The sequence below is a fragment of the Drosophila subpulchrella genome, chromosome 2R (genome assembly GCF_014743375.2).
Source record: "Drosophila subpulchrella strain 33 F10 #4 breed RU33 chromosome 2R, RU_Dsub_v1.1 Primary Assembly, whole genome shotgun sequence".
Taxonomy (NCBI): domain Eukaryota; kingdom Metazoa; phylum Arthropoda; class Insecta; order Diptera; family Drosophilidae; genus Drosophila; species Drosophila subpulchrella.
The window spans coordinates 9,646,963-9,668,274 of NC_050611.1; the positions used below are offsets into that span (position 1 = coordinate 9,646,963).

General features: G+C 34.0%; 1 protein-coding gene across 4 annotated transcripts in view; it reads right to left on the reverse strand.

Annotated features, from left to right (window-relative positions):
- Positions 1 to 15,325, reverse strand: part of LOC119552007 (broad-complex core protein isoforms 1/2/3/4/5) — a 60,185-nt gene extending 44,860 nt beyond the window's left edge. For 2 of the 4 annotated variants that reach the window (XM_037861737.1, XM_037861735.1), the window contains exons 1-3: positions 14,653 to 15,325; positions 10,265 to 10,534; positions 10,039 to 10,203 (exon numbers count right to left, since the gene is read on the reverse strand). In XM_037861737.1, the coding sequence (XP_037717665.1) occupies positions 10,039 to 10,203; positions 10,265 to 10,414 (315 nt within the window). In that variant the 5' untranslated portion in view covers positions 10,415 to 10,534; positions 14,653 to 15,325. The remainder of the gene's footprint in view (positions 1 to 10,038; positions 10,204 to 10,264; positions 10,535 to 14,652) is intronic. The other 2 variants (XM_037861736.1, XM_037861738.1) reach the window with 2 other exon arrangements.
- Between the last annotated feature and the right edge of the window lie 5,987 nt (positions 15,326 to 21,312).

The window sequence follows — 21,312 nt, forward strand, 5'->3', positions numbered from 1 at the left end:
TTCCTGAGAATTCGTGGGTCGGTCCAATAACTTTGGGTCCTAATTGGTTATCGATAAGGGGGGACCCTTGGAAATAAAGTTAGACCAGGCAAAAGTCCATTTTGGGTGCGCCCAAGTGAAGGAATCCGTCGAAATTTCTACAAAAGTTATTTTTCCTTTCTTTATTTCTTGTTTTTGTAAGCTTTTGTTTCGTTATGTCTCAGTTTTGCCGTTATTCTGATGGTCGCTAATTGCGAGCGTATGTGTGGGTGTGTGTGTGCGTGCGAGGGTGTGTTTTTCATGCATTGTTGTATTAGTGAGCTTGGGGGGGAGGGGGTTAGGTATATCTAATTAATGGCATTATTTTATGTGGCCTAGCCCTAAAAAATACGAATATTCGAGTACAGGGGGGCAAAAAAAAACGCCCAAAAAGCAGGCAACGAAATTAAAAAGGTTAATTTATTTTTTTTTACCTTGATCGTAGGAGGAACGACTGTTTAATTATTCCAGAGGACCAAGCCTAGTAGATTTTTCGTTTTTTGTTTTTCTTTAGATTTAAAGTTGACAAATTGTAGTAGACGGCGTGACGGAATTAATTTCATACAAAAAACGGTATGTTTTACCCAAAATCAAATTAGAAAAAATTATAGATATTATCGTGTTAATTAATTAACTAATTAATGACAACAAAATGTAGTATATTTTTTTGATGTAGGACGCAATCGTTGCGATAAGTAGAAAGATTATGTGTGTTTGATGTTATATTCTCCTTTTTTTTATAATGTTTATCAACACGTGGCTTCTATTTGTTGTTGTTATTTCTTGTTTTATTTGTTGTTATTTGGCTAAAAAAGGAAACTGAAATCAATGAGAGAGGAGTAAACAAATAGAGCGCGAGAGCAAACACACGCGAATAAGGCGACCAAAGGCGAATGCACAAAAGAAAATCTTGTATTAAAATTTATAATCATAAATGCGAAAAACGCACATTGTTCGTTTGTTTGTTTGTGTGTTTGTGTGAGGGAATGCCATTTTACTACGTAATGCAAAACGTAAAGCTTTTTCGTATTCTTCTTTCTTTTTTTTTGTGAATTTTTTATGCAGCCGGCAGTTTGCAAAGAGAGAGAGAGTGATAGAGAGCGGGAGAGCGCGCGCGAGAGCAGGCTACACAAACTAACGGGATCAGGTGGGGAGAGAGTGAGAGAGAGACCGAGTTTTATTTTCAGCACATGTGAGTTTTTTTTTTAACTTTTGGTTTTAATTTGGCACTGGTTATAAAATGTTTTTTCAGAGGATTTCCTTTATTGTGCCCTAGGCTTTTCTTTTCTTTCGAGAGTTTTTCAAGAATATTTTCTGCTCGCTGTATTTTCGGTTATCGCGTTTTCAAGAACGTTTTAATTCCCCGATTGTCCGAGAGATCGAAAGCGCGAGACCCACCGACTACAAATACAAATGTTGTCTGATGGCTGGCGACGCAGCGCTTGGCAGAATTGACCGTCGTCGTCGCCGCTGCCGCCGCTGCAGAGAAGAAAGAAGCAGAAGAAAAGTAGAAGCAGGAGGAATATAAAAAAAAACATACAAAATAAAGCAGAAAAAAAAAAGTATCAGCAGCAGCAACAGCAACAACAACACAAGAAATCTCACTCAGATCTATCTCTCTCTCTCGCTCGCTCCCTCTCCGTTTGCATTACATACACATGTGCGACAGAACGATGAACGATGATGATGAACCGAATTACAAATAAAAAGAATGATGCCAAAAGACGACGACAACGCCAGCGATTAGCAAAAGCAAAAGCAAAGGAGCAAAAGCACTCGCACACACACACCTACCCACCCACACACACACACATATATAGCATACATAGCGGTGGCGAAAAAAAATCGGTCGCAATCGGAAAAAAATGCAAAGGCAGCGACAGCGGCGACGGCGGCGGCAGAACTCTCTCTGCTCTGCACATAAAAAAAAAGAAATAAGAGAAGACGAAAAAATAAAACATAAGCAAGCTCACACACACACACAAGCTCAGAAAAGTGCTCAAGCAGGCTGGAAAAAAATGAGAAGAAACTTTGAGCCTGAGCGCCAACTGACAACAACAACAAAGTCAAAAAAAAACTGCGGGCAAGAAAGCCGAGGAAAAAATTGCGGCACATCACGCGCACAGTGGGCGAAACCATGTTTGGCACAGCACAAAAATATTTGTTTTCTAAATGACCAAAACTTTATAAGAATGGTTGGTTTGTATAGAAACAAAAATACCAAATCACATGAAAATCAAACATTTTTCAAATGTCCACCAATTTTTGTTTTCTTCTTGTTAATACTATACTGCATTTATTTTAAGGTTTGTTTTATACAGTTTTAGTTTTTTGACCAAAATGTTTTAATAAACCTAAACCTAAAAAATGTACAAAAGCAGTTAACAATTTAGATATTTATATACCTTGGAACTTTTGTGCCTCACATGTGGAATCACCAGTGACTGCGGGTTGCACTTGCAAAAAAAAATCTCACTGAAAACAATTTGCATTATTGATGAGGAGAACACATTTCTTAACCAACTTGTTTGGGAAAGAAGAGAAAAAAAAGGAGGAAGTTGAAAAGAAAAAATTAAAAAAAAAAAACGAATGAGTGCAAATGATACATAGCGCAGCCCACAGTACATAGCACCCTTAGAAAAATGACCAGCACACTGACCATCTACAGAAGACCCCACCTCCCAAAAAAAAAAAAATACACCCAACACAGAAACCGACTCAAACTCAGACTTCCGACTCGCGACGCCCATTAACTGGAGATGAATTCCCATTCTCAGGACCCCATGATTTGTGTTTGGGTGTCGCGTAGACATTTCTCCCCATCTTCCCCAAGAACACCAAACTAGTAGCAAAAACAATGGGAACAGATGAGCAAGGAATAAAAAAAAAACAGAATTGTTCAGCAATTGATGGAAGAACGAACATGGTTGTTGTTGCTGTATTTTAGAATAGCCATAAGCGAGAACAAGCAACATGGATGTAAAAATGGGTGTGGACATTGCGCGGATGAATTGGAAATTCGAACTGGGTCCAATGCCGTCCTAATTGGAAGCCCTTTCTAGACCACGGTCAACCAAAGCCATCGCAAAGTCGGGAAATTGCACTCTTCTTTTAATACTTTATCTTTCCTAAGACTTGCATACGAAAGTAAGATTCATCCATTCGTCTTCGAAAATAAACCATCAATAGTTTATCAATAAATTTAATTTGTATTGTATTGCTATTGACTTTTTTTTAAATTTGAAAACAATTTGTCTCCTATTTTAATGTCTGACTAGCCCCAAATATATAATATCTTATAATAAAAAAATAGTTTTATCTTATTTACATATCATTTAAAAAATGAAATCGAGTCCCATCAAGTTATGAAGATTTGTAGGTCTTTGATAACTATTTTCAAAATCAGTTACTAAATCTCTCAACTCATCCCACTGTGCGGCAAAAACAATGCACGTTTCGTGAGCCGCAGAAAAAATTGCGCTCTCTGGCCGAAGCAACAACAACAACAACAACAAGGAGCTCCAAAAGCGAGAGGAGTGCGAGTAAGAAGAAGAGCGCCGAAGACAAGAAGCAGGACGAAAAGTTGAACAGGGAAAAAAATCCTGATGGAACTGGACAGACGCAGCGTCGTCCGCTAAAGGGGGTGGGCCATCGAGGGGGGTCACGGAGCTCTGGGGGGTTGACGCTACGACTTGGACTGAGAATGAAAGTGTATGGGGCAGTCTCCTTGTGTGCGAGTGTGTGTGTGTGTGAGCAGCGGCCATTGTTGGGGGCACTCACACAGACACACACACACCCATAAAGGCGGGCAAAAAAATTTTTTCTTTGCGCTTCACTCAATTTCGATTTTTTTTTTCTTTTGGTCCGTTTCCTTCGAAAAGTTCAAAGTTGCAAGCGCGCTCTCGCTCTTTCACTCAGCATAAAAAAAAAGTAATTCTGTTTGCAAGAAAGAACGAAAGAAAAAATCGGAAAAAATGCAAGCCAAGTGGTTCAGACAGAGGGAGAGGGAAAGGGAAAGGGAAAGAGAGAGAGAGACCCAGCGAATGCGAGTGCGGGTGGTGTTGGGCCACCCCATTAACTGATGTCCACCTTATTCCCCGTCTCTGTCTTGTAGTTGTCCGTGTGTTTGTGTCCGTTTCAGCTGCTCACATAGTTGGCTAAAGATAAAGGTGAAGGAGCGAGGGAGAAGGAGAGGAGTACACAGTGAGGAAAAAAAAGAGGTGGATTTGAGATGCACCTTATTCGTATTTAGAAATGTTTAGTTCTGGTAAAATCTATAATGAATTTTTTGATTAATTTTTCTTTTTTTAATTAAAGAGCTTATTCGTTTTTCTTATTGTTGCGTAGTTAAATAACCATATTTTGTATGTTGATTGTACATTGCATTTATGATAATAATATATAAAAAATGCAATGCAGCTGTGGGTTTCGAACTCGGCCTTCTAAGCTATTTCCTATTCTGAAAATCCGATTTTCTAATTGTAGCATTGATTAATAACCATATTTTGTAAGGTGATTGTACATTGCATTTTTTTAAAAATTGCATTGCAGCTGTGGGTCACGAACTCAGCCTTCTAAACTTTTTTCCGTTTCTGAAAACTTTCTTTAATGAAATTTGAGTATAGACAAATTGAATTAAATATTTTTCCCGTGTAACACACATGCAATGAGGCCAAAAGTGGGGAAGGCGGCGAGTGTGTGGGAGTGAGAGGCACGACGCATTGGGAAGACCCTCAAGTGTTGGCATGCAAAAAAACAAAAAAAAAATGCAGAAAAAAAAACAACAAAAAATACATAGCAATAAATATAACCAAAGCACATGGCGTGGCAGACACATGCATTTAAAAGTGGCGGCAGTGGGGGGTTAAGGGGTTTCTGAAGGGGGTTAAGGGGGCTAGGAGGGGCTAAGGCAACTGGCAACACTAAATCATCTGTGCATGTGTGCGTGTGCTGGCTGACCACGTTTGCTAAAAGCATTAAAGCAGCGCCAGCATTAATTAACGCTTAGCGAAAATCGAATCTGAGCTTAACCCCAAAAAGAAGAGAGGAAAATAAACCAAGAAAAAAAAGTATGGCAACGCTGGGGTCAACCGGCGTGTGGGAGCGAGCGAGATAGCCAGCATAGGAGCGTAAGAAACCGTTTTCTTCCTTTTTTTTGGGGTGAACCTTATTCACATCATGGGATTCGCACAACTAATTGTTTTTAAATGTTCCTGCAGAGCAATTATAAAAACCACAAACATTATCTAGGCATTACTGCATTTTTAGTGTGATCCAGGAAACAATTAAACCATTTCAAAGTCAAAAGTCAAACTAGGCCTTTTAATATATTTAAAAATAAACCTATTTTAATGAAATATAAAAACAAAATCAAGTGAATAATGTCTAGTAAGTAATTAGTTAATTTAAAAAAAATTAGAGTTTAGGAATTACAACTTCCTAAAACTTAAGCAGCCTACAATTAAACTTTTTACTAGCATGCTAATTTCCTTTAAATTAGAGTTTTTGTTTAAAGAAAAATCATAACAAAATCCTTTGGTACAACATTTTTATTTAAAAAATTAATTTTCATTGGTAGTTGCCTGTAGAAAGGTCCCATTAATATTTTAGCTAATTAAGCTGACTTTGTAATTCATTTTGGTAGTTAAAAAAGTTTGCCCAAGAACTCATATTCTTGGCCAGTCGCAACAACAATGAGTAAGTTTGGCAAAACAAAATTGTTTTATTTTTTTTCCTCCCCCCGTTTGGGAACACTCTACTTGCAGATTGTCCAAAAAGTACGAAAAGTTTTGGTTTCCCCCACATTTCCACTACGATTTTCCCTTCCCTTCTTGCCCATTGCCAAACTGAAGTCCATACAACAACATTTTTCAAGGCGAAATGGACGCGCCAAAAAAAAGGGGGCACCACACACACACTCACAGAGAAAGAAACTCGAGAGCAAAAAAAATGATATCCCCAAAAACACACACACACACATAGAGAATACGCACCAAGACGAAAGCTTCAGCAGCCCCAAGCACACACACAGTCAAACAGAAGTTGCGGTTGAAACATACAAAAGTACAAGGGCAAATACAATAACAACAAGAAGTAGCGGCGAATATAAAAATGGGCGAAAAAAACGAACGTAATACATACATAAAGTGAAGGAGAAGGAGAAGGAGGTGGAGGAAACTCCAAGAACATGTGCAGAAACAACGGCGACAAACGAAAGAGATACAAGCTGTAGTTGTAGTTGTAGTTGTAAAAGTCCCCACCGAAAAAAAAAGAAAAGTAAAAGAAAATAGAGGCGCAAAAAAATTCAGCAACTTGTGGAGGTTAAGGGGGGGGGGGGGGGCGGTTGTACAGATGGCCGGCAAAACTTTTGCAGCGAAAATATAAAAATGGAGCGCACGTCTGTGACAAAAACAACAAAAGTAAAAAAAAGTGGGTTGAAGAAGGGGGAGGTGGAGGTGGAGGGGGGAAAGAGAGCATGAATGGGAAGTCGACGTCTGCCAGTCGCCGCAAGAAGAAGAAGAAGCAGCGGCGGAAGGAGGACTTTTTATGTGTGTGTGTGTGAGTGGGAGAGAGAGAGCGGGTGGAAATGGACCACCGTTTGAGCTTATTTTTTTATTCATTTTTGCTGCCCCCCTTTTTAGCTTGAGTAATTTTTTATTTCTCAGCAGTGGCGGCGACTTGAGTGCGAAGCAAGTTGAGCGCTCAAGCAAACAACTCTGCTTGTCACACTGGCCGCCACTGTAATGCGGTTGCTGTCCCCGCTTAAGCGGTTGCTGTTTAAATAAGTTAATGTTAACACTTAACAGCGAAGCGGATTTCCGCTGTTGCAATTAACATGACACTTTTTTTAACATTTTGAATATTTAATTATATTAATTCCTTTTCTATTCCTTTCTAGATTTTTTAGTTTTTAATTCGTTCTCGATATTCTACATTAAAAAAAAGTATCAAGCAAACAAAATTTATTTGTGACTTGAAAACTAACCAAATATGCCTAAAACAAACAAATACGGTTGTAAATAATTTATTTTTTGTAATTGTTATCTTTGCACAAATAGTTATATTTTGATTTTAGTACTTGCTAATATATTAATTTTTTTATTAAAAAAAAGTTGTACTATAAAAAATCAATTATTATTAGAAAACACCATATGTCAACATTATTAAAAACTAATGTGAACCACTTCTTTATTTTGACATTATTTTTATTTATTTTATTTTAAATAAATATAAATATGGAATTATTGAGCATACAGTGATCCAGTAAATTCTTTGATTCTACAGTACCTTATAAAGGATCTTTTCTGGAAATAAAACTTGCTTTACTTAAAAAAATGAGCGAATTCTTTAGAAATCACCGGTGTACGCAACATTGCTACTTTTCAAAACATAATATTTCTAAAACGAATCCTAGAAAAGCTTTTCAAACTATAATTTTTCATTAAGATAAGGGAATATATATTAAGCACATATTAATCATATTTTTCACTGAAATAAAGTTAAGTTCAGTCCAATTTTAAAACAAATTTGCATTCCCAAATCGGTCAATCAATACTAATTTCCTTTTAAAAGAATAAATAACGTATAAGGACACCAAATGCTTTCGCTCACCGATCCAATTAGTTTCAGAATTGATTAGCCTAATTTAATTTTCCCACAGCCCTTTTGACCTGTCGACTTATTATGGCCAGAAATCGATATATTTGCAAAGCTCCGGTGCACAGGGCATGCAAATCAATATTAATTACCAGTTGCGGCAAAACAACTAACCTGAGGGCATTCCATATCGATGGGAAAACCAGCGACATTTCCCCGATAAATGCTCGGTGGTATAGTTTCTCTATAATATAGTGGAGAGTCTATGTGCCCTGGAGCAACATCGTCGGCAACAAGAATTAATGAAGCACACAAATGACAATTACAATGGGGCGTTGTCGTCGATTGCAAAAGCAACAATGCGAGGCATGTTGGTGCACCGGGAGAAAAGTATAGTTATTGAAAATCAATAATATATTAAATTATAAAATATCTAGGCTCAAGCTTTATTCAAGAAAGATTTCACTGTTTCAATATTACATACATTTTTACATTTCGATTTTGCAATAACGCCCGGTCTATAAACAAAGTGGGCGTTATTTCACTGGGCGTTATTGCATGCACCCCATCTTTAACAGTTTTTGTTTCTAAATTTTTAAGGAAAAAGATTGCCGAAAATGTTCTCAACTTTTTAAAAATATACTAAATATATTATATGATCTGTTAATTAAAAATGTTAGACAAATAAAGTACTTAAATATCATACTATCTAAATAATTTATTAAAATGTTATTTAGGTTATAAAACCTTTTACATTTTTGTAAATTGATAGGTTTTTAAATATAAAAATTTACTAGACAATAATGTTTTAAAAATTTGATTAAAGAAGGACAACAGTTGGTTGCAATTTCAGTTTGTTACTGAAGATATACGAACAATTGTTTGCAGTGTAGAAGCCTGGTTTCGGTGGGTGGCATTCAGATAAATATGGGAGAAAAAGGGTGACGTTGGGGAAAAGGGGTTTTCAGAGCTGGGGGAGCTGTGCCCAGATAACAACGACCCTGAAAGTAATTGTACTCGTACCGCTCTATACGCCTCTATATTTGTGCGTTCAATTTAAAAAAAGAACCACTTTTGTGGTTTGGCTAGCTCTATGTTTTGTTTGTTTGGCAAACCGATTAGGAGGTGGTAATTGTGGGTGCAGTGTATTTCATAAGTGATGGCCTGTGGAATTTAAGCGATTTGACATTCTAGATCAATCTAGTCCAGTCTAGTCTACAAATTTAACTTTAAGTGCTTAACCATAGGTTACTTTGTCTTTCAAATAATCTATTCTTGGTCTGGAATGGAAAACGTATATATTTAAGAGCCTATTAAATAAACCTAGCTATATATTTGTTATTATTACATTAATTTTCGAACAACAATATACAATAACAATTCAATACAACAACAATTCTAATAAACATAAAATCAGAAACAAAAAGGGTTAAAGCATATGTCAATAGGCGTCAAGCCTGATAAAATAATAATTTTATTGCTTATATTTTATTTTATTTCGGTTTCATTTGACAAAAAAGAGAAATATACGAGTAATTAGATAAGCAAGATCCTAAAAATAGTTTTCCACAATGATATCTTATCCACAGAACGAAACAATTCACATGTGGTACTTTTCTATTGTGAAGATTGTATAAATTTAGTCGGGTAAATAAAAAAACTATTTATACAGCCCCTTAATAAATGACGATATTCTATAAAAGGCCTTATAAAAATGTATGTAAAAGTAATCGGATATGAAAAGATATCTTAACCGCAAAACGGAAACATAAACATGGGCGGTTTTTAGAAAAGAATTATGAGTGTTTATTAACTTTGTTGTTGAATATTCTAAATATAGAAATACTGTTTGCTCCTATTACAGAAATTAAGATGAAATAAAGTATTGTATTATAAAAATTTGGTATATTATAAGTTCCTATTTTTTTATTTTAAATTTTGTTCTACTATATCTTATTTAAGTCCCTATACCATTAAAATCGGTTCTTTGTTGATTATCCTCATCATTTAACTAAGTATTACTAAATATAGTTACCTATTTTATTTATTTTTATTTTTATTTTGTTCTACTATATCACAATTAAATTTAAATTGTTTTGATATAAGCCTAAGTAGGCACATACTTTCTTAACACGCCTCACAAAAATGGTTCTTGTTTTCATATTGTACGTCATCTTAACCGAAAATCCCGAAATCAGTGGGTAGGTTAAACCACAATGGGGCACTTTACTATATCTGGCTATTTAAATTTACATTATAAAAGTCTCCCAAGTCTATCACAGCCGAGGATCCCTAATTCCGCAGTTAAATTTAAAAATAATCTTTAGTATTTGTTCTGTATATTAAGAACTGCTCTTTCCCAATAATCCCCATATTACAACTAAAGATTATTACTTGCTAAATGAACACCTAGCATCGACTCACCTGTAATTCCGATTCGGTGACGTCGATTTCCCCACGATAAACAAAATCAATGATGGTTTTCAGGTCGGTGAAGATGATGTCGGCGGGCAGGATGATGGTGGGATGTTTGCAAGGGTTCTCGAGGAGTAGTTTTTGGAAATACGTCGAGCAGGCGGACAAGACAACCTAAAAAAAAAAAACAAAATGAGTTTATTATGAAAAGATGGAATACTTTATAGATACTCACCTTGTGCGCCTTGAGGGATCCGTGTTCGCAGGATAGGGTTACGTCCACAAAGGACAGATCCTCGCGCAGCTGCTGGAACACTGACGTCATCGTATTCTGATAGTTATTCCAGCGCAGGCTGAAATACTGATGTCCTCGTACCGCTGCCATTTTAATGGTTTTTTTTTCCTTTCTTTCAGAAAGCTTCCCTGTTGAATTCCTGTTGTTGGCTTTTGTTTATGGTTTCTGGCGTGCTCAACACGTTGGGTATCCTTTATATCCTATATCCTGCTGGAAAAGAGAGTAAAGATTCAGTTTAATATGGTTTATTTAGAGCTGTTTTATGGGGAAAATCAATCAATACAATAAGGATAGCTGGCTGGATAGCTGACTGCATCCTCCGAATTGAGTTCTTGGCGAATTGCCGTTCCCGATGCAACTGAATCACCACCAACCACATGTTGAAGATGCTATAAAAAGGAGTCGCAGTCAGTTGGTCCATTGTGTTTGAGAGCTTTACAACGAGTTTCAGGGAATAACTTGGAATGTGGGTGGGGGCAGGGGGTCGGCGGGAGTGGGGTGGAGGAGGACAAACTATGCCGAAGACAGGTAGGAGAATTTAAGCTAGGTAAGTCCTGGTCGAACAGCTGATATCCTGTAGTATTAGGTTATCAGTTTTCTTATAGTCAACATTCCTAAGTACTTCCTTCTTATACTACATATTCCTTTTACAACCCAACAACTAATCTATATTTCAACAATCTATATTTTTGATAAGGGAACCCTTGTAACTGGAGACTTAACATTTATAATTATTTTAAACTGTCTTATAGAATCAAATTTTAATTGGAAAAGTCATAATAATATCATGATAATAATTATAATACTCTTAAGATTATAATACTAAAAGTTGGATACCATTAAAAGGGTTTTAACAGAAGTCTTAAGAGTATTATAATCATTATTATGATTTTATTATGATTTTTCTATTTAATATTTGATTATTGAGTCTGAAAGCCCTGAGAATAACTACCAACGGAAGATACTTTTATCTTAGCTTTTTAGAAAGCTTATCCTTAAAAGATCCATTTGACAATCCCTGTATTACAGATTTTAAACCTTAAATATATGTTTATTATAAATTACCACTATTATTAAATATATTTGGACTTGATAACAATGAGTTTTTATTTTTTACTGGATTCCCAAAGGGTTACTCATTATAAACTAAATTACTTTGTACCCACTTACTATAATTCTGCTGACTACATTTATTTTGTCTCCCAGATCATTTATCTCTACCTAAAGTTTAACCCGCGACAACCCATCGAATGGCAACTATTTTTACTTTATTTAGTGCTGGTCATGTCGCGTGGTTTTTAGCACTGCTGGAATGGTTTTGTTTTGCACATTTTCATGTAAAATGCAGGGCCAGACCCAAAGGAAGAAAACTGAAACTGAAACCAGTTTTTAGTGTAACTTTTTTTTAATGCCCTTGTAAGGGGTATAATATTGTGTTGATAAATTTGTAACGAATTAAAAAAGAGTTTTTAGACCTTCATATATTTCTATTAACTTATTAATTGGATTTAGCAATATTAGATTAAGATAAATAGGAGTCGAAGTTCGATAGAAACAAAACATAGAAACATCTATTTTAAAGAGGATTTGATATGTTTTTTAGAAAAACTGTCAAAATTATCAAAATTTAATCGAGATACATAAAGTTCTAATAAAATCGAACACCTATCCTAAAAATTATATTCGAACCACCTCCCCAAATGACTATTACATTTTTCTTATAAAAGATAGGGTATCCCAACTTCTGCTTTCCGAATAAAACTTCCTTTCTCGTTTTCAATGGCACGTATTGGTGCCTGCAAGTTGTTTTTGCTAGTTGGGGGCATTGTCAAAAAAAAAGGAATAGGTATAAAAAAAGAATAATAGGAATGCTGAAAGGATGAGGATGCTCGAAGAGGCAACTTGCCGTGCAAATAGAATGGGAGGCAATGCAGCGATGAAGAGTAGGAGGAGGAGGAGGAGGTGGGGGATGTGAAACCAACTTTTGCTTGCAATTTTCAATGAGGAGGTTAAAATGCAACCACAATTTTATGCCAAACAATAAGGGAGAATTTCATGGGATCTTTTATTACAAAGTCAAAACTACAGTGGAACTTCGATTTTAAATAAGGTTATGTTTACTTTATGCAATTTAAGAAAGAAATAATTAAAAGATAACTTTATTAAATTAAAAAAAAAATGTAGTTTGGTCTACAACAAATATTTATATTTTTTTATTTATTTTAAATTAATTTTTATTAGAAAATCTTAAATTAATAATTTAATTTGGGTTTTTAATGTTGTTACTCTCACTTATTTTGATTAATATTAGGGCCCACTGTATTTTCATTTAATTTTGTGAAGAAAATTCGCAATCAAAACAAAACGGCGGCAAGAAAAAAGGTGTGAAGGGAAAGAGGAAGAATAGGTGTTGCCACCCACTCACAAATCTGGCGCCTCTCCCGCTCTCTCCCTCTCTTTTTTATTGCTCCCAGAGAGGCTTATCATTAATCGCGCATTATGCGGTTCGTTCCCGTTGTTACGATTCTTCTTCTTTCTTTACTAGACCAATCCATGTTTTTTTTCTGCTATTGTTCGCCCCACTGTTGCTATCTCTTTCTTGCACACACATGCATCGGTTTTGCCGCCTTTTCCTTTTTGGAATCCGTTCTTTTGCATTCCCCTCTTTTCTTTTCTCTTCCCTTCCGCATGTGCATGTTTATTTGGCAAATGGATAATCTGTGTTCGTAGTCGTAGTTTTTATGTGTTTGTGCAATGGCTTTATCACTTTTTCTAGCTCTTTAATATTTATTTTCTGTACTTTATGATTATACACCGATTTAACGTATTAATTTTTATTTTATTTCATTTAATTGTATTTTATTTAGGGGAAAAACCCTATTAGTTATACCTTTTTTTTAATTTACTCAAAATATTTTTATCATAGATACGTTAGAAATACATAGTATTAACAGGTACCTGAAATAGTCACTATTTTAGAGTGTATTATTATACCCAATTTTCTATCTAAAAGTCATACAACAGATTAACATGGGGTATCTGTCATAGATATCGTGACAAAACTTCTATAAAAAAAAGTGAAATAAATGGTCAGGAAAATTTGTCAATTACTACAATGTTGCTTACTTGCTGATTTTTGCGATTAATTTTATAATTGAATTGGAAAAATATAATTGCAAGAGCATTTTAAAATTTCCCTATTATAACCACCTTGATGTAGATAAAAAAAAAATTTGTTAAGTTATGGAATTAACATACAAAACATTCGTATGAATTTAATGAAAACTTTCCAAAAACGCCTATCCAAAAAAAAATTTTCTAAAGTTTATTTAATAATTTCAACAACATAACAAATTAAAAAGTATTTATGTATCTGTTACAGTAATTTAAAGTTTTTGTTAAATTTAAATAAATAAAAAATTAATCTATTATAAAATATTTGCAAATATTTCGATTTTAACACTTTTTTGTTTAGTACTAAGTCGACGAAATAGAATAGTTTAAATAATATTTTTTACAATTACAGTAGCTACGTAGGTCAGTAAATGAAAAAAGTTGTTAAGTTTTTGTTAAATTTATATAAATAAAAAAAAATTTATTTTAAAATATTTGCTATTATTTGTATCTTAACACATTTTTGTTTAGTACTAATTCGACTAAACAGTTTGGTTTAAATAATATTGTTTAATAAATAATAAAATAAAAATAAATAAGTTGTTTTAGGGACAGTTCTTAAAATAAAGTTTCGCTCTTGTGTAGCCCACTGTACTTAGTTTGTCAATTATTTAACCCTTTTGGACCCATTGTCCACGGGGAAGGCAACTTCGTTTTCGTTGCTTCTCTTCTTTGCTTTTGCATGGTGTGCATGCGAGTGAGCGAGATAGCTGTAGTTGCGGGGGAGAGGAGGGAGGGGCAGCAACGAAGAAGAAGAAGGGGGAGGCAAGGGCGCAAGACAAATGACAGCGCGCTGCGAAATGAGTGAGTGGGTGAAGGAGAGGCGAAAAGAAAATGGATTTTAAACATTTTTGTTTTGATTATTATTGTTCTTGTTCGTCGCAAAACTTTGCAAAGCAAACGGGGCGAAGAGCGGGAAAGGGACAGGCGAGCGGAGAGGGAGAGAGCACGAGAGAGAGAGGGAGCGGGATGTAATGCAAATGTAATGCTGAACAATTGCATTTGCCAATTGAAACCAATTGAAAGGTTTGCAGTATTCCCCCCCCCCCCCCCCCCCCCCATTCTTCTTTCTTTTTTTATTGCACTCTGCAAACAACAAATATGTTCGCCTCTTATTTTTAGTTTAGTTTTGTGGGGCTGCTCTGTCTCTTTACCTTTTCGCTATTTATATTTGATTTTCGCTGCTGCTGCAATTTGCCGCCTGCCTTTTTGCATAATAATAGAGGAAATACGTCAAAGAGTTCCCGTTACGTTGCGTTTGGTTGTTTTTGTTGTTGCTGCTTCTTTTTTTTTTTGTACTGCATGCGTATTTACCGCCAGTTTTGTGTTGTTTTTGCTGCTGCTTCTCTTGTTTTTCTTCTCTTTTTTTCGCTTGTTCACCTCTTTTTCGTTTTTCTTTTTCTTTATTTTTTTTTATTAAATTTTGGTTCGCTTTTATTTTTATTTTCCACTGCGCCTTTTGCTTCTACGCTCGCTCACGCACACACGCGCGCACGCACCGCACGTACACACACACACACGCATTGCGATTGGTTTTTCATAATTCGCAAAGGCAGAAAACTAAAAATTTGTGATTCTATTTGATTTTCTAGGGGCTGGCACGCTGCTACATATTTTTAACCATTTGGCTGACCATTTCCATTGGCGCCGCACTTTGACCGCCTCATAATGCGTCAATAATTTGGCTTGCTTATTAACCAACCGCGCTTTTCCGCACTCTTTTTCGCGCACGCACCGAATTTCGCTGGCAAAACGGAATTTAAAATAATAATTATTTTTTCAGCTCGTCGTTCATCGCAGTGCTCGTGTTCGCCATTTTCGTGTGGCGCTGCCGGATCGCCGAAAGGTGCTCAAAGGTAGGAAAAGGTGTTAGAAGTTGGCAAGTTGCTTGCTTTATAATTAATACTGCTTTATTATTTGATTCAGAACTAGTTTATATTCTTTGTTTATTTTCTTTCATGGTAAAATCTTTATTTTTTTGTTATTTCTCTAAAGAGTGCAACTAGGTGGCATCCTCTTATCGGCCGTTCTTTGCCTAGCCACTTGCTCTAGCTAGTTGTCCCGCTCGCTCTGCTGCCATTTCATATATTGATTTTTTTCGCTGTGGACTTTGCTTTGGGCGCGAAAACAATCGCAATTTGAAAAATAAAAAAAAGATAAGCATAAAATTGTTAGATGTTGAAACTGACAATATTATAATCAATAATCGTTATTTTTGTTTTTATGTTCAAGACAAAAAAAATTTTTAAAAACAAATAAATTTTAAAAATAAATGATTAAAAAATAAATGCTTAATCAATAGGCCATTTAACTAAATATAAGACATATTTTTTACTTACTGTTCTGAATATAACTTTATAGTTTTGAAACCTAATATATATATTAATTTCACTAAAATTATTTGTATATATATTATATTTTAAATCTTATGACAGTTTTTAGTTAAACGATATTAATTGTAAAATATATCATCTCTGTATTAAAAATAAATGATTAAAAAATAAATGCATAATCAATAAGTCATTTAACTAAAAATAAGACATATTTTTTACTTACTGTTCTGAAAATAACTTTATAGTTCTGAAACCTATAAGATAAAATTAATTGTATTTTTATTATGGACAAAATCTTATGACAGTTTCTAGATAAACAATATTAATTGCAAAATATATCATCTCTATTATAAATAATAACAATTTTTAAAGGTGCTTAAAATATATATTTAAAAAACAAAATATCACCCAGAGTTGCCACCTAGTTAGACAGCAATCCAAGCAAAAGCTAGCTGTTATGTAACTACCGATAGTCCCCTACCCGTCTATCGATATTTTGGCGGCATATTTTTGCAAATTCAAATTTGTCAGCCCATTGAAACTCGATCATTACATTACATTTAGACAAGAAATTAGAAACCCGTTTAATGCTCGTGTGCTTGCAAGTCATGATTGCTACGATGCCGAAAATATTTATGTATTTATAATGAGCAAATAAATATTCGCAACGAACTACGCGGCGAAATTTGCATAATGAAGGCGAAACCATTCAAATGAGTTGCACTTTTTCCGCTGCCTCAATTTGTATAAATATGTGCGAGTGGGTGGGAGTCGCCTAGCCCCATAAAAAACCATAAAAAACGAAGCTAGCATACAAAACGACTGATTTGCAGCGCAGAAATATACAAATATATATAAAGTGTACACAGGGATTTGCATTTTGGATGCGTGGAGCCGCGGGTAAAAGCTAATAGCTAATGGAGAACTTACGTGCCAATTGACATTCATGAGTCCCAAGGTCGAATACATTAAAATAATTGCATGTTCTGGCTCCACAGGCAATAGAATAGCAAAAAAAAAACAAAAAAAAAATAACATAATTGTAGCATGATCAAGTCGGTAATTAATTGCCCTGGTTTTCCAACTTTCCAGCGCGGAAAAATCGATCGAATGTGGGGTTACAAAAGTGGGGTTGGAAGTGGAAATCCAGCGAGGTCGTTCCAGTAATTGCCGTGTGTGTTCGCCTATGTATTTACCCACCGAAAAATACACCTCTTGCTATGCTATGCACATGTATAAGTACACTGAAAAAAACGTAAAAAAAATGTGGATAGAAAATACGATGATAGATATATGTATAGATATAGATATAGGTATAGATATATATATAGATATATGGATAGATGATATAGAATACGATGATAGTCTTTTTATTAGATGGTAGATATATAGATATAGATATAGATATATAGATAGATGATATAGAATACGATGACAGTCTTTATATTAGATGATAGTTATATATATTTAGATATTGATATATAGATAGATGATATAGAATACGATGATAGTCGTTATATTAGATGATAGATATATAGACATAGATATAGATATAGATATTTAGATAGATGATATAGAATACGATAGCCTTTATATTAGATGATTGATATATAGATATAGATATAGATATATAGATAGATAATATAGAATACGATGATAGTCTTTATATTAAATGATAGATATATAGGTATAGATATAGATATAGATATACAGATAGATGATATAGAATACGATGATAGTCTTTTTATTATAGTCAGTATATTTACTTAAAACATTTTAGGACATTAAAAAATAATATATCTTAAAAATTATCTTTTTATGTATATTTAATCAATTAAAACTAGTAAAAACAGTGAAAAATATCAAAACTGAGTATGAAATCTTTGGAATTTCCACGGTTATTTCTTATCAGTGTACCTTATAATTATAGGCGCACATATTCCCCTCGGAAAACCCACAAACGCACCCTATACTCCATTCAAATAACCCCACACGTCAGCCACATAAACATATATCGTGTGCACAAGTATTTATTTTGGTACATGCACTACGGATTGAGTGGCGGGCGGAACTTTATCGTGTCACGAGGTTAAATCATTTAAGTAGGTGATATGACACCGGATCATATCTGTATAGAATAGCTATACATATTTATGATACAAAAAGATAGAGTCATAGAACAACTCAAGATCTTTTTACAGAGTCAAGGAGTTAAAGATATGTAATTACAAAATTTAAGAAGACTAAAATCTGTTTTATAAAATTAGCAAAGACAAGTTTTGGTTTCTTAACTATAAAAAGGTTGAACCATTATACAAATACATATAAAATTTTTGAAGATCGATGGGTTAGACTTAAGATCACTTAAATGTTTTCCAAAATTATAGAATGGAACCAACTAATTTACAGCTCTTTTTAAACTTTTTCCTAAGTCTTAAATTGTATTAACCCAAATAATTTAAATTTATTTAAGTAAACCCCATATTTACTTAATTTAATTTTCTTTACTATAAAAAGGTTGAACCATTGTACAAATACATATTCATTTTTTTAAGATGGGTTCGACTTAAGATCACTTAAATATTTTTCAAAATTAAAGAAAGAGGCCAATTAATTTACAGCTCTTTTCAACCTTTTTTGTAAGTTTTAAATTGTATTAACCCAAAAAATTTTAATTTACTTAAGTAAATTCCATATTTACTTAATTTAATTTTCTTTACTATAAAAAGGTTGAACCATTATGCAAATACATATAAATATTTTGAAGATCGATGGGTTAGACTTAAGATCACTTAAATATTTTTCAAAATTATAAGAAATCAACTAATTTACAGTTCGTCTTAACCTGTTGCCTTCGTTTTAAACTTTTTTAGCCCAAAAATATAAATTTAATTTAGTAAACCCCATTCTAACTTTATTTTGGATTTTGGAAAAACGGAAATTGGGTGTATACTTATAAGAATCATTTAAAAATATTTGAGAAATATAACAAACTGTCTTTCAAAATAAAGAACTCATTAAAAGTTTCGTTGCTTTGCTGGAATACATAGTCCTTATAAAGTGGGAACCCTCTTCACATAACCAAAACCCAAGTTAATCGTTATTGATTTAACAGTCCCCCAAATTCCAATTGGACTTTCCACTTCCATCTCTAAAACACACACATGCACACTCACATAAAATGAGAAGGACAAACAAACAAAACAAAAGATCCCCCACACCAACAAAAACAACAACAACAACAATTGGGATCGAAATGGAAATGGAAGCAGCGCGCTGCTCCAAAAAAAGCATAAAGCACGTAAATGGAAAATGGAAAGGGATGGGGCGAGGAAGAGGAAGGGGGCGTAGGGAGGGAAGAGAACAATTAGCCAGAAGAGAGAAAGGAGGCAAGAGAGAGAGAGAGAGACATGGGAGAGCCAGGAAAATGAGAGTGAGCGCTTTGGAATCGCTCTGCTGCAACAATTAATGCATATTAAGGTCAGCTTTTCTACTTTTCTACTTTTCTTCTTTTCTGCCCTTCTGCTCTGCTTTTCGAAAAATGCCAAGTGCGGCCCACAGGTGGCGCCAGCAGTTCTAAATCAAGCCAGGGAAATCTTCAAAAATATCAAAGCTTCAAAACCCAAAAAAAATAATATTTATATATTTTGGAAAATTAAATATTTTTAATGTGTCTTTAGATTTTGTTAATTAATCTTTGGCATGTACAATGTATACACATATGTGAATAATAAATCTGGAATGTAGTACATTTGACGTAGTAAGTAAATAAATTAGCTACTTTATCAAGAGTTTAATATATTTAAAACTAATAAATTTCAATACAAAAATACAGCATCGTATTTTGTTAAATATTATATTGTACTAATTTTAATTAGTTAGGATATAATAATACAGGTTAATAAAATGCCATTATTAGTTCAAAAAATCCAAGTTAGGATTAAAAGGGCTTTGTTTTTTCTGTTTTCCAACATATAACTAGGAAATTTAAACTATAAATAAAAATATTTTTTTTGTAATGAATTAAATTATAAGGGCATTTATTTTCAGGAGACTTTGAGTTACAAATATCATAGCACAGGTGAGTGTAATGCAATAAATTGTATTTTTATATTATTTCAAAAATAAAACTTAGTATTTAAATTGTATACATGTAATTCTAGAGTTTCGCAACATTTGACTATGGGAAATTAGAAGCTAGGGAAAGATCGATGAAATGAACTTACATAAATAGCGCTGATTTCACAGTGGATGCTTAATAAACTGGGTATCCAAAAATGTTACCGTAAAATAACTTAAATTACTTTCATATCTATACATATTAAGGAAACTGAATGTCAAATTTATGAAATATTTATTGAGAATTTATGTTATAAGAATTATTATTCACAGTGGATGATTAATAAACTGGGTTCCGAAAAAATAATTTAAGATATTTTCATATCCTTACATATTGAGGAAACTTTAAGTCAATTTTATTGAATATTACTAATTGAGAATGTATATTATAAGAAATATTATAAGGGTAAATTAAATGAAATCAGTTCTTCTAAAAATCAAAGTTAAGTATTAAATAGTATTCATTTCTAGAGTTTTGCCACATTTGACTATGGGAAATTAGGAGCTAGGTAAAGATCGATGGAACGAACTTACATAAATAGCGCTGATTTCACAGTGGATGATCAATAAACTGGGTTCCGAAAAATGTTAAAGTTAAATAACTTAAGTCATTTTCATATCTATACATATTGGGGAAACTTGAAGTCAAAGTTATTAAATATTTATAAGGAATTTATAAATATAAGAATTATTATAAGGGTTATTATTATTATTATAATAATTCTATTAAAAATCAAAGTTAAGTCTTAAATAGAATTCATTTCTAGAGTTTTGCAACATTTGATTAGGGAAAATGGGAGCTGGCGAAAGATCGATGGAGCGAAAATTCATAAATAGCGCTGATTTCACAGTCGATGATCCACAAACTGGGTTCCCAAAAATGCCAATGAGCATACACACACACACACACACACACACACACACAACCCACTCGAAAAGCCGAAAAACTTCTGTTTTTGGCATGGAAAGGCAACAAAAACAACAATAACAACAGCAACCAGTTAACAAAAGCCACAATTTACAGAGCGATTGACGTCATTTGGAAGGTTTATACATTATTTGTTGTTGTTGTTTTTGTTGTTGGTTTTTTTTCTATGGAAAAGTTTATGTAAGTCTGTGGGCTGAAAATGTGTTTTTGCGTGTGTGTTAGTGCGCGTGTTGGGCGACAAGTGCAATGCATTTCTTGAATGGTGCGCATGCACTCACCCCCCGCCACCCACCAAGAAGAGAGCGAGAGAGAGAGAGAGAGGGCGGAGAGAGGGTGGGGAGAGGGAGTCGCAAAGCTTTTATGAGTGTGTGCAAAGCAATCTCATGTCATAAGTGCATAAAAATTGCAAGGCCCTGAAAAGCGGTTCGCTTCAC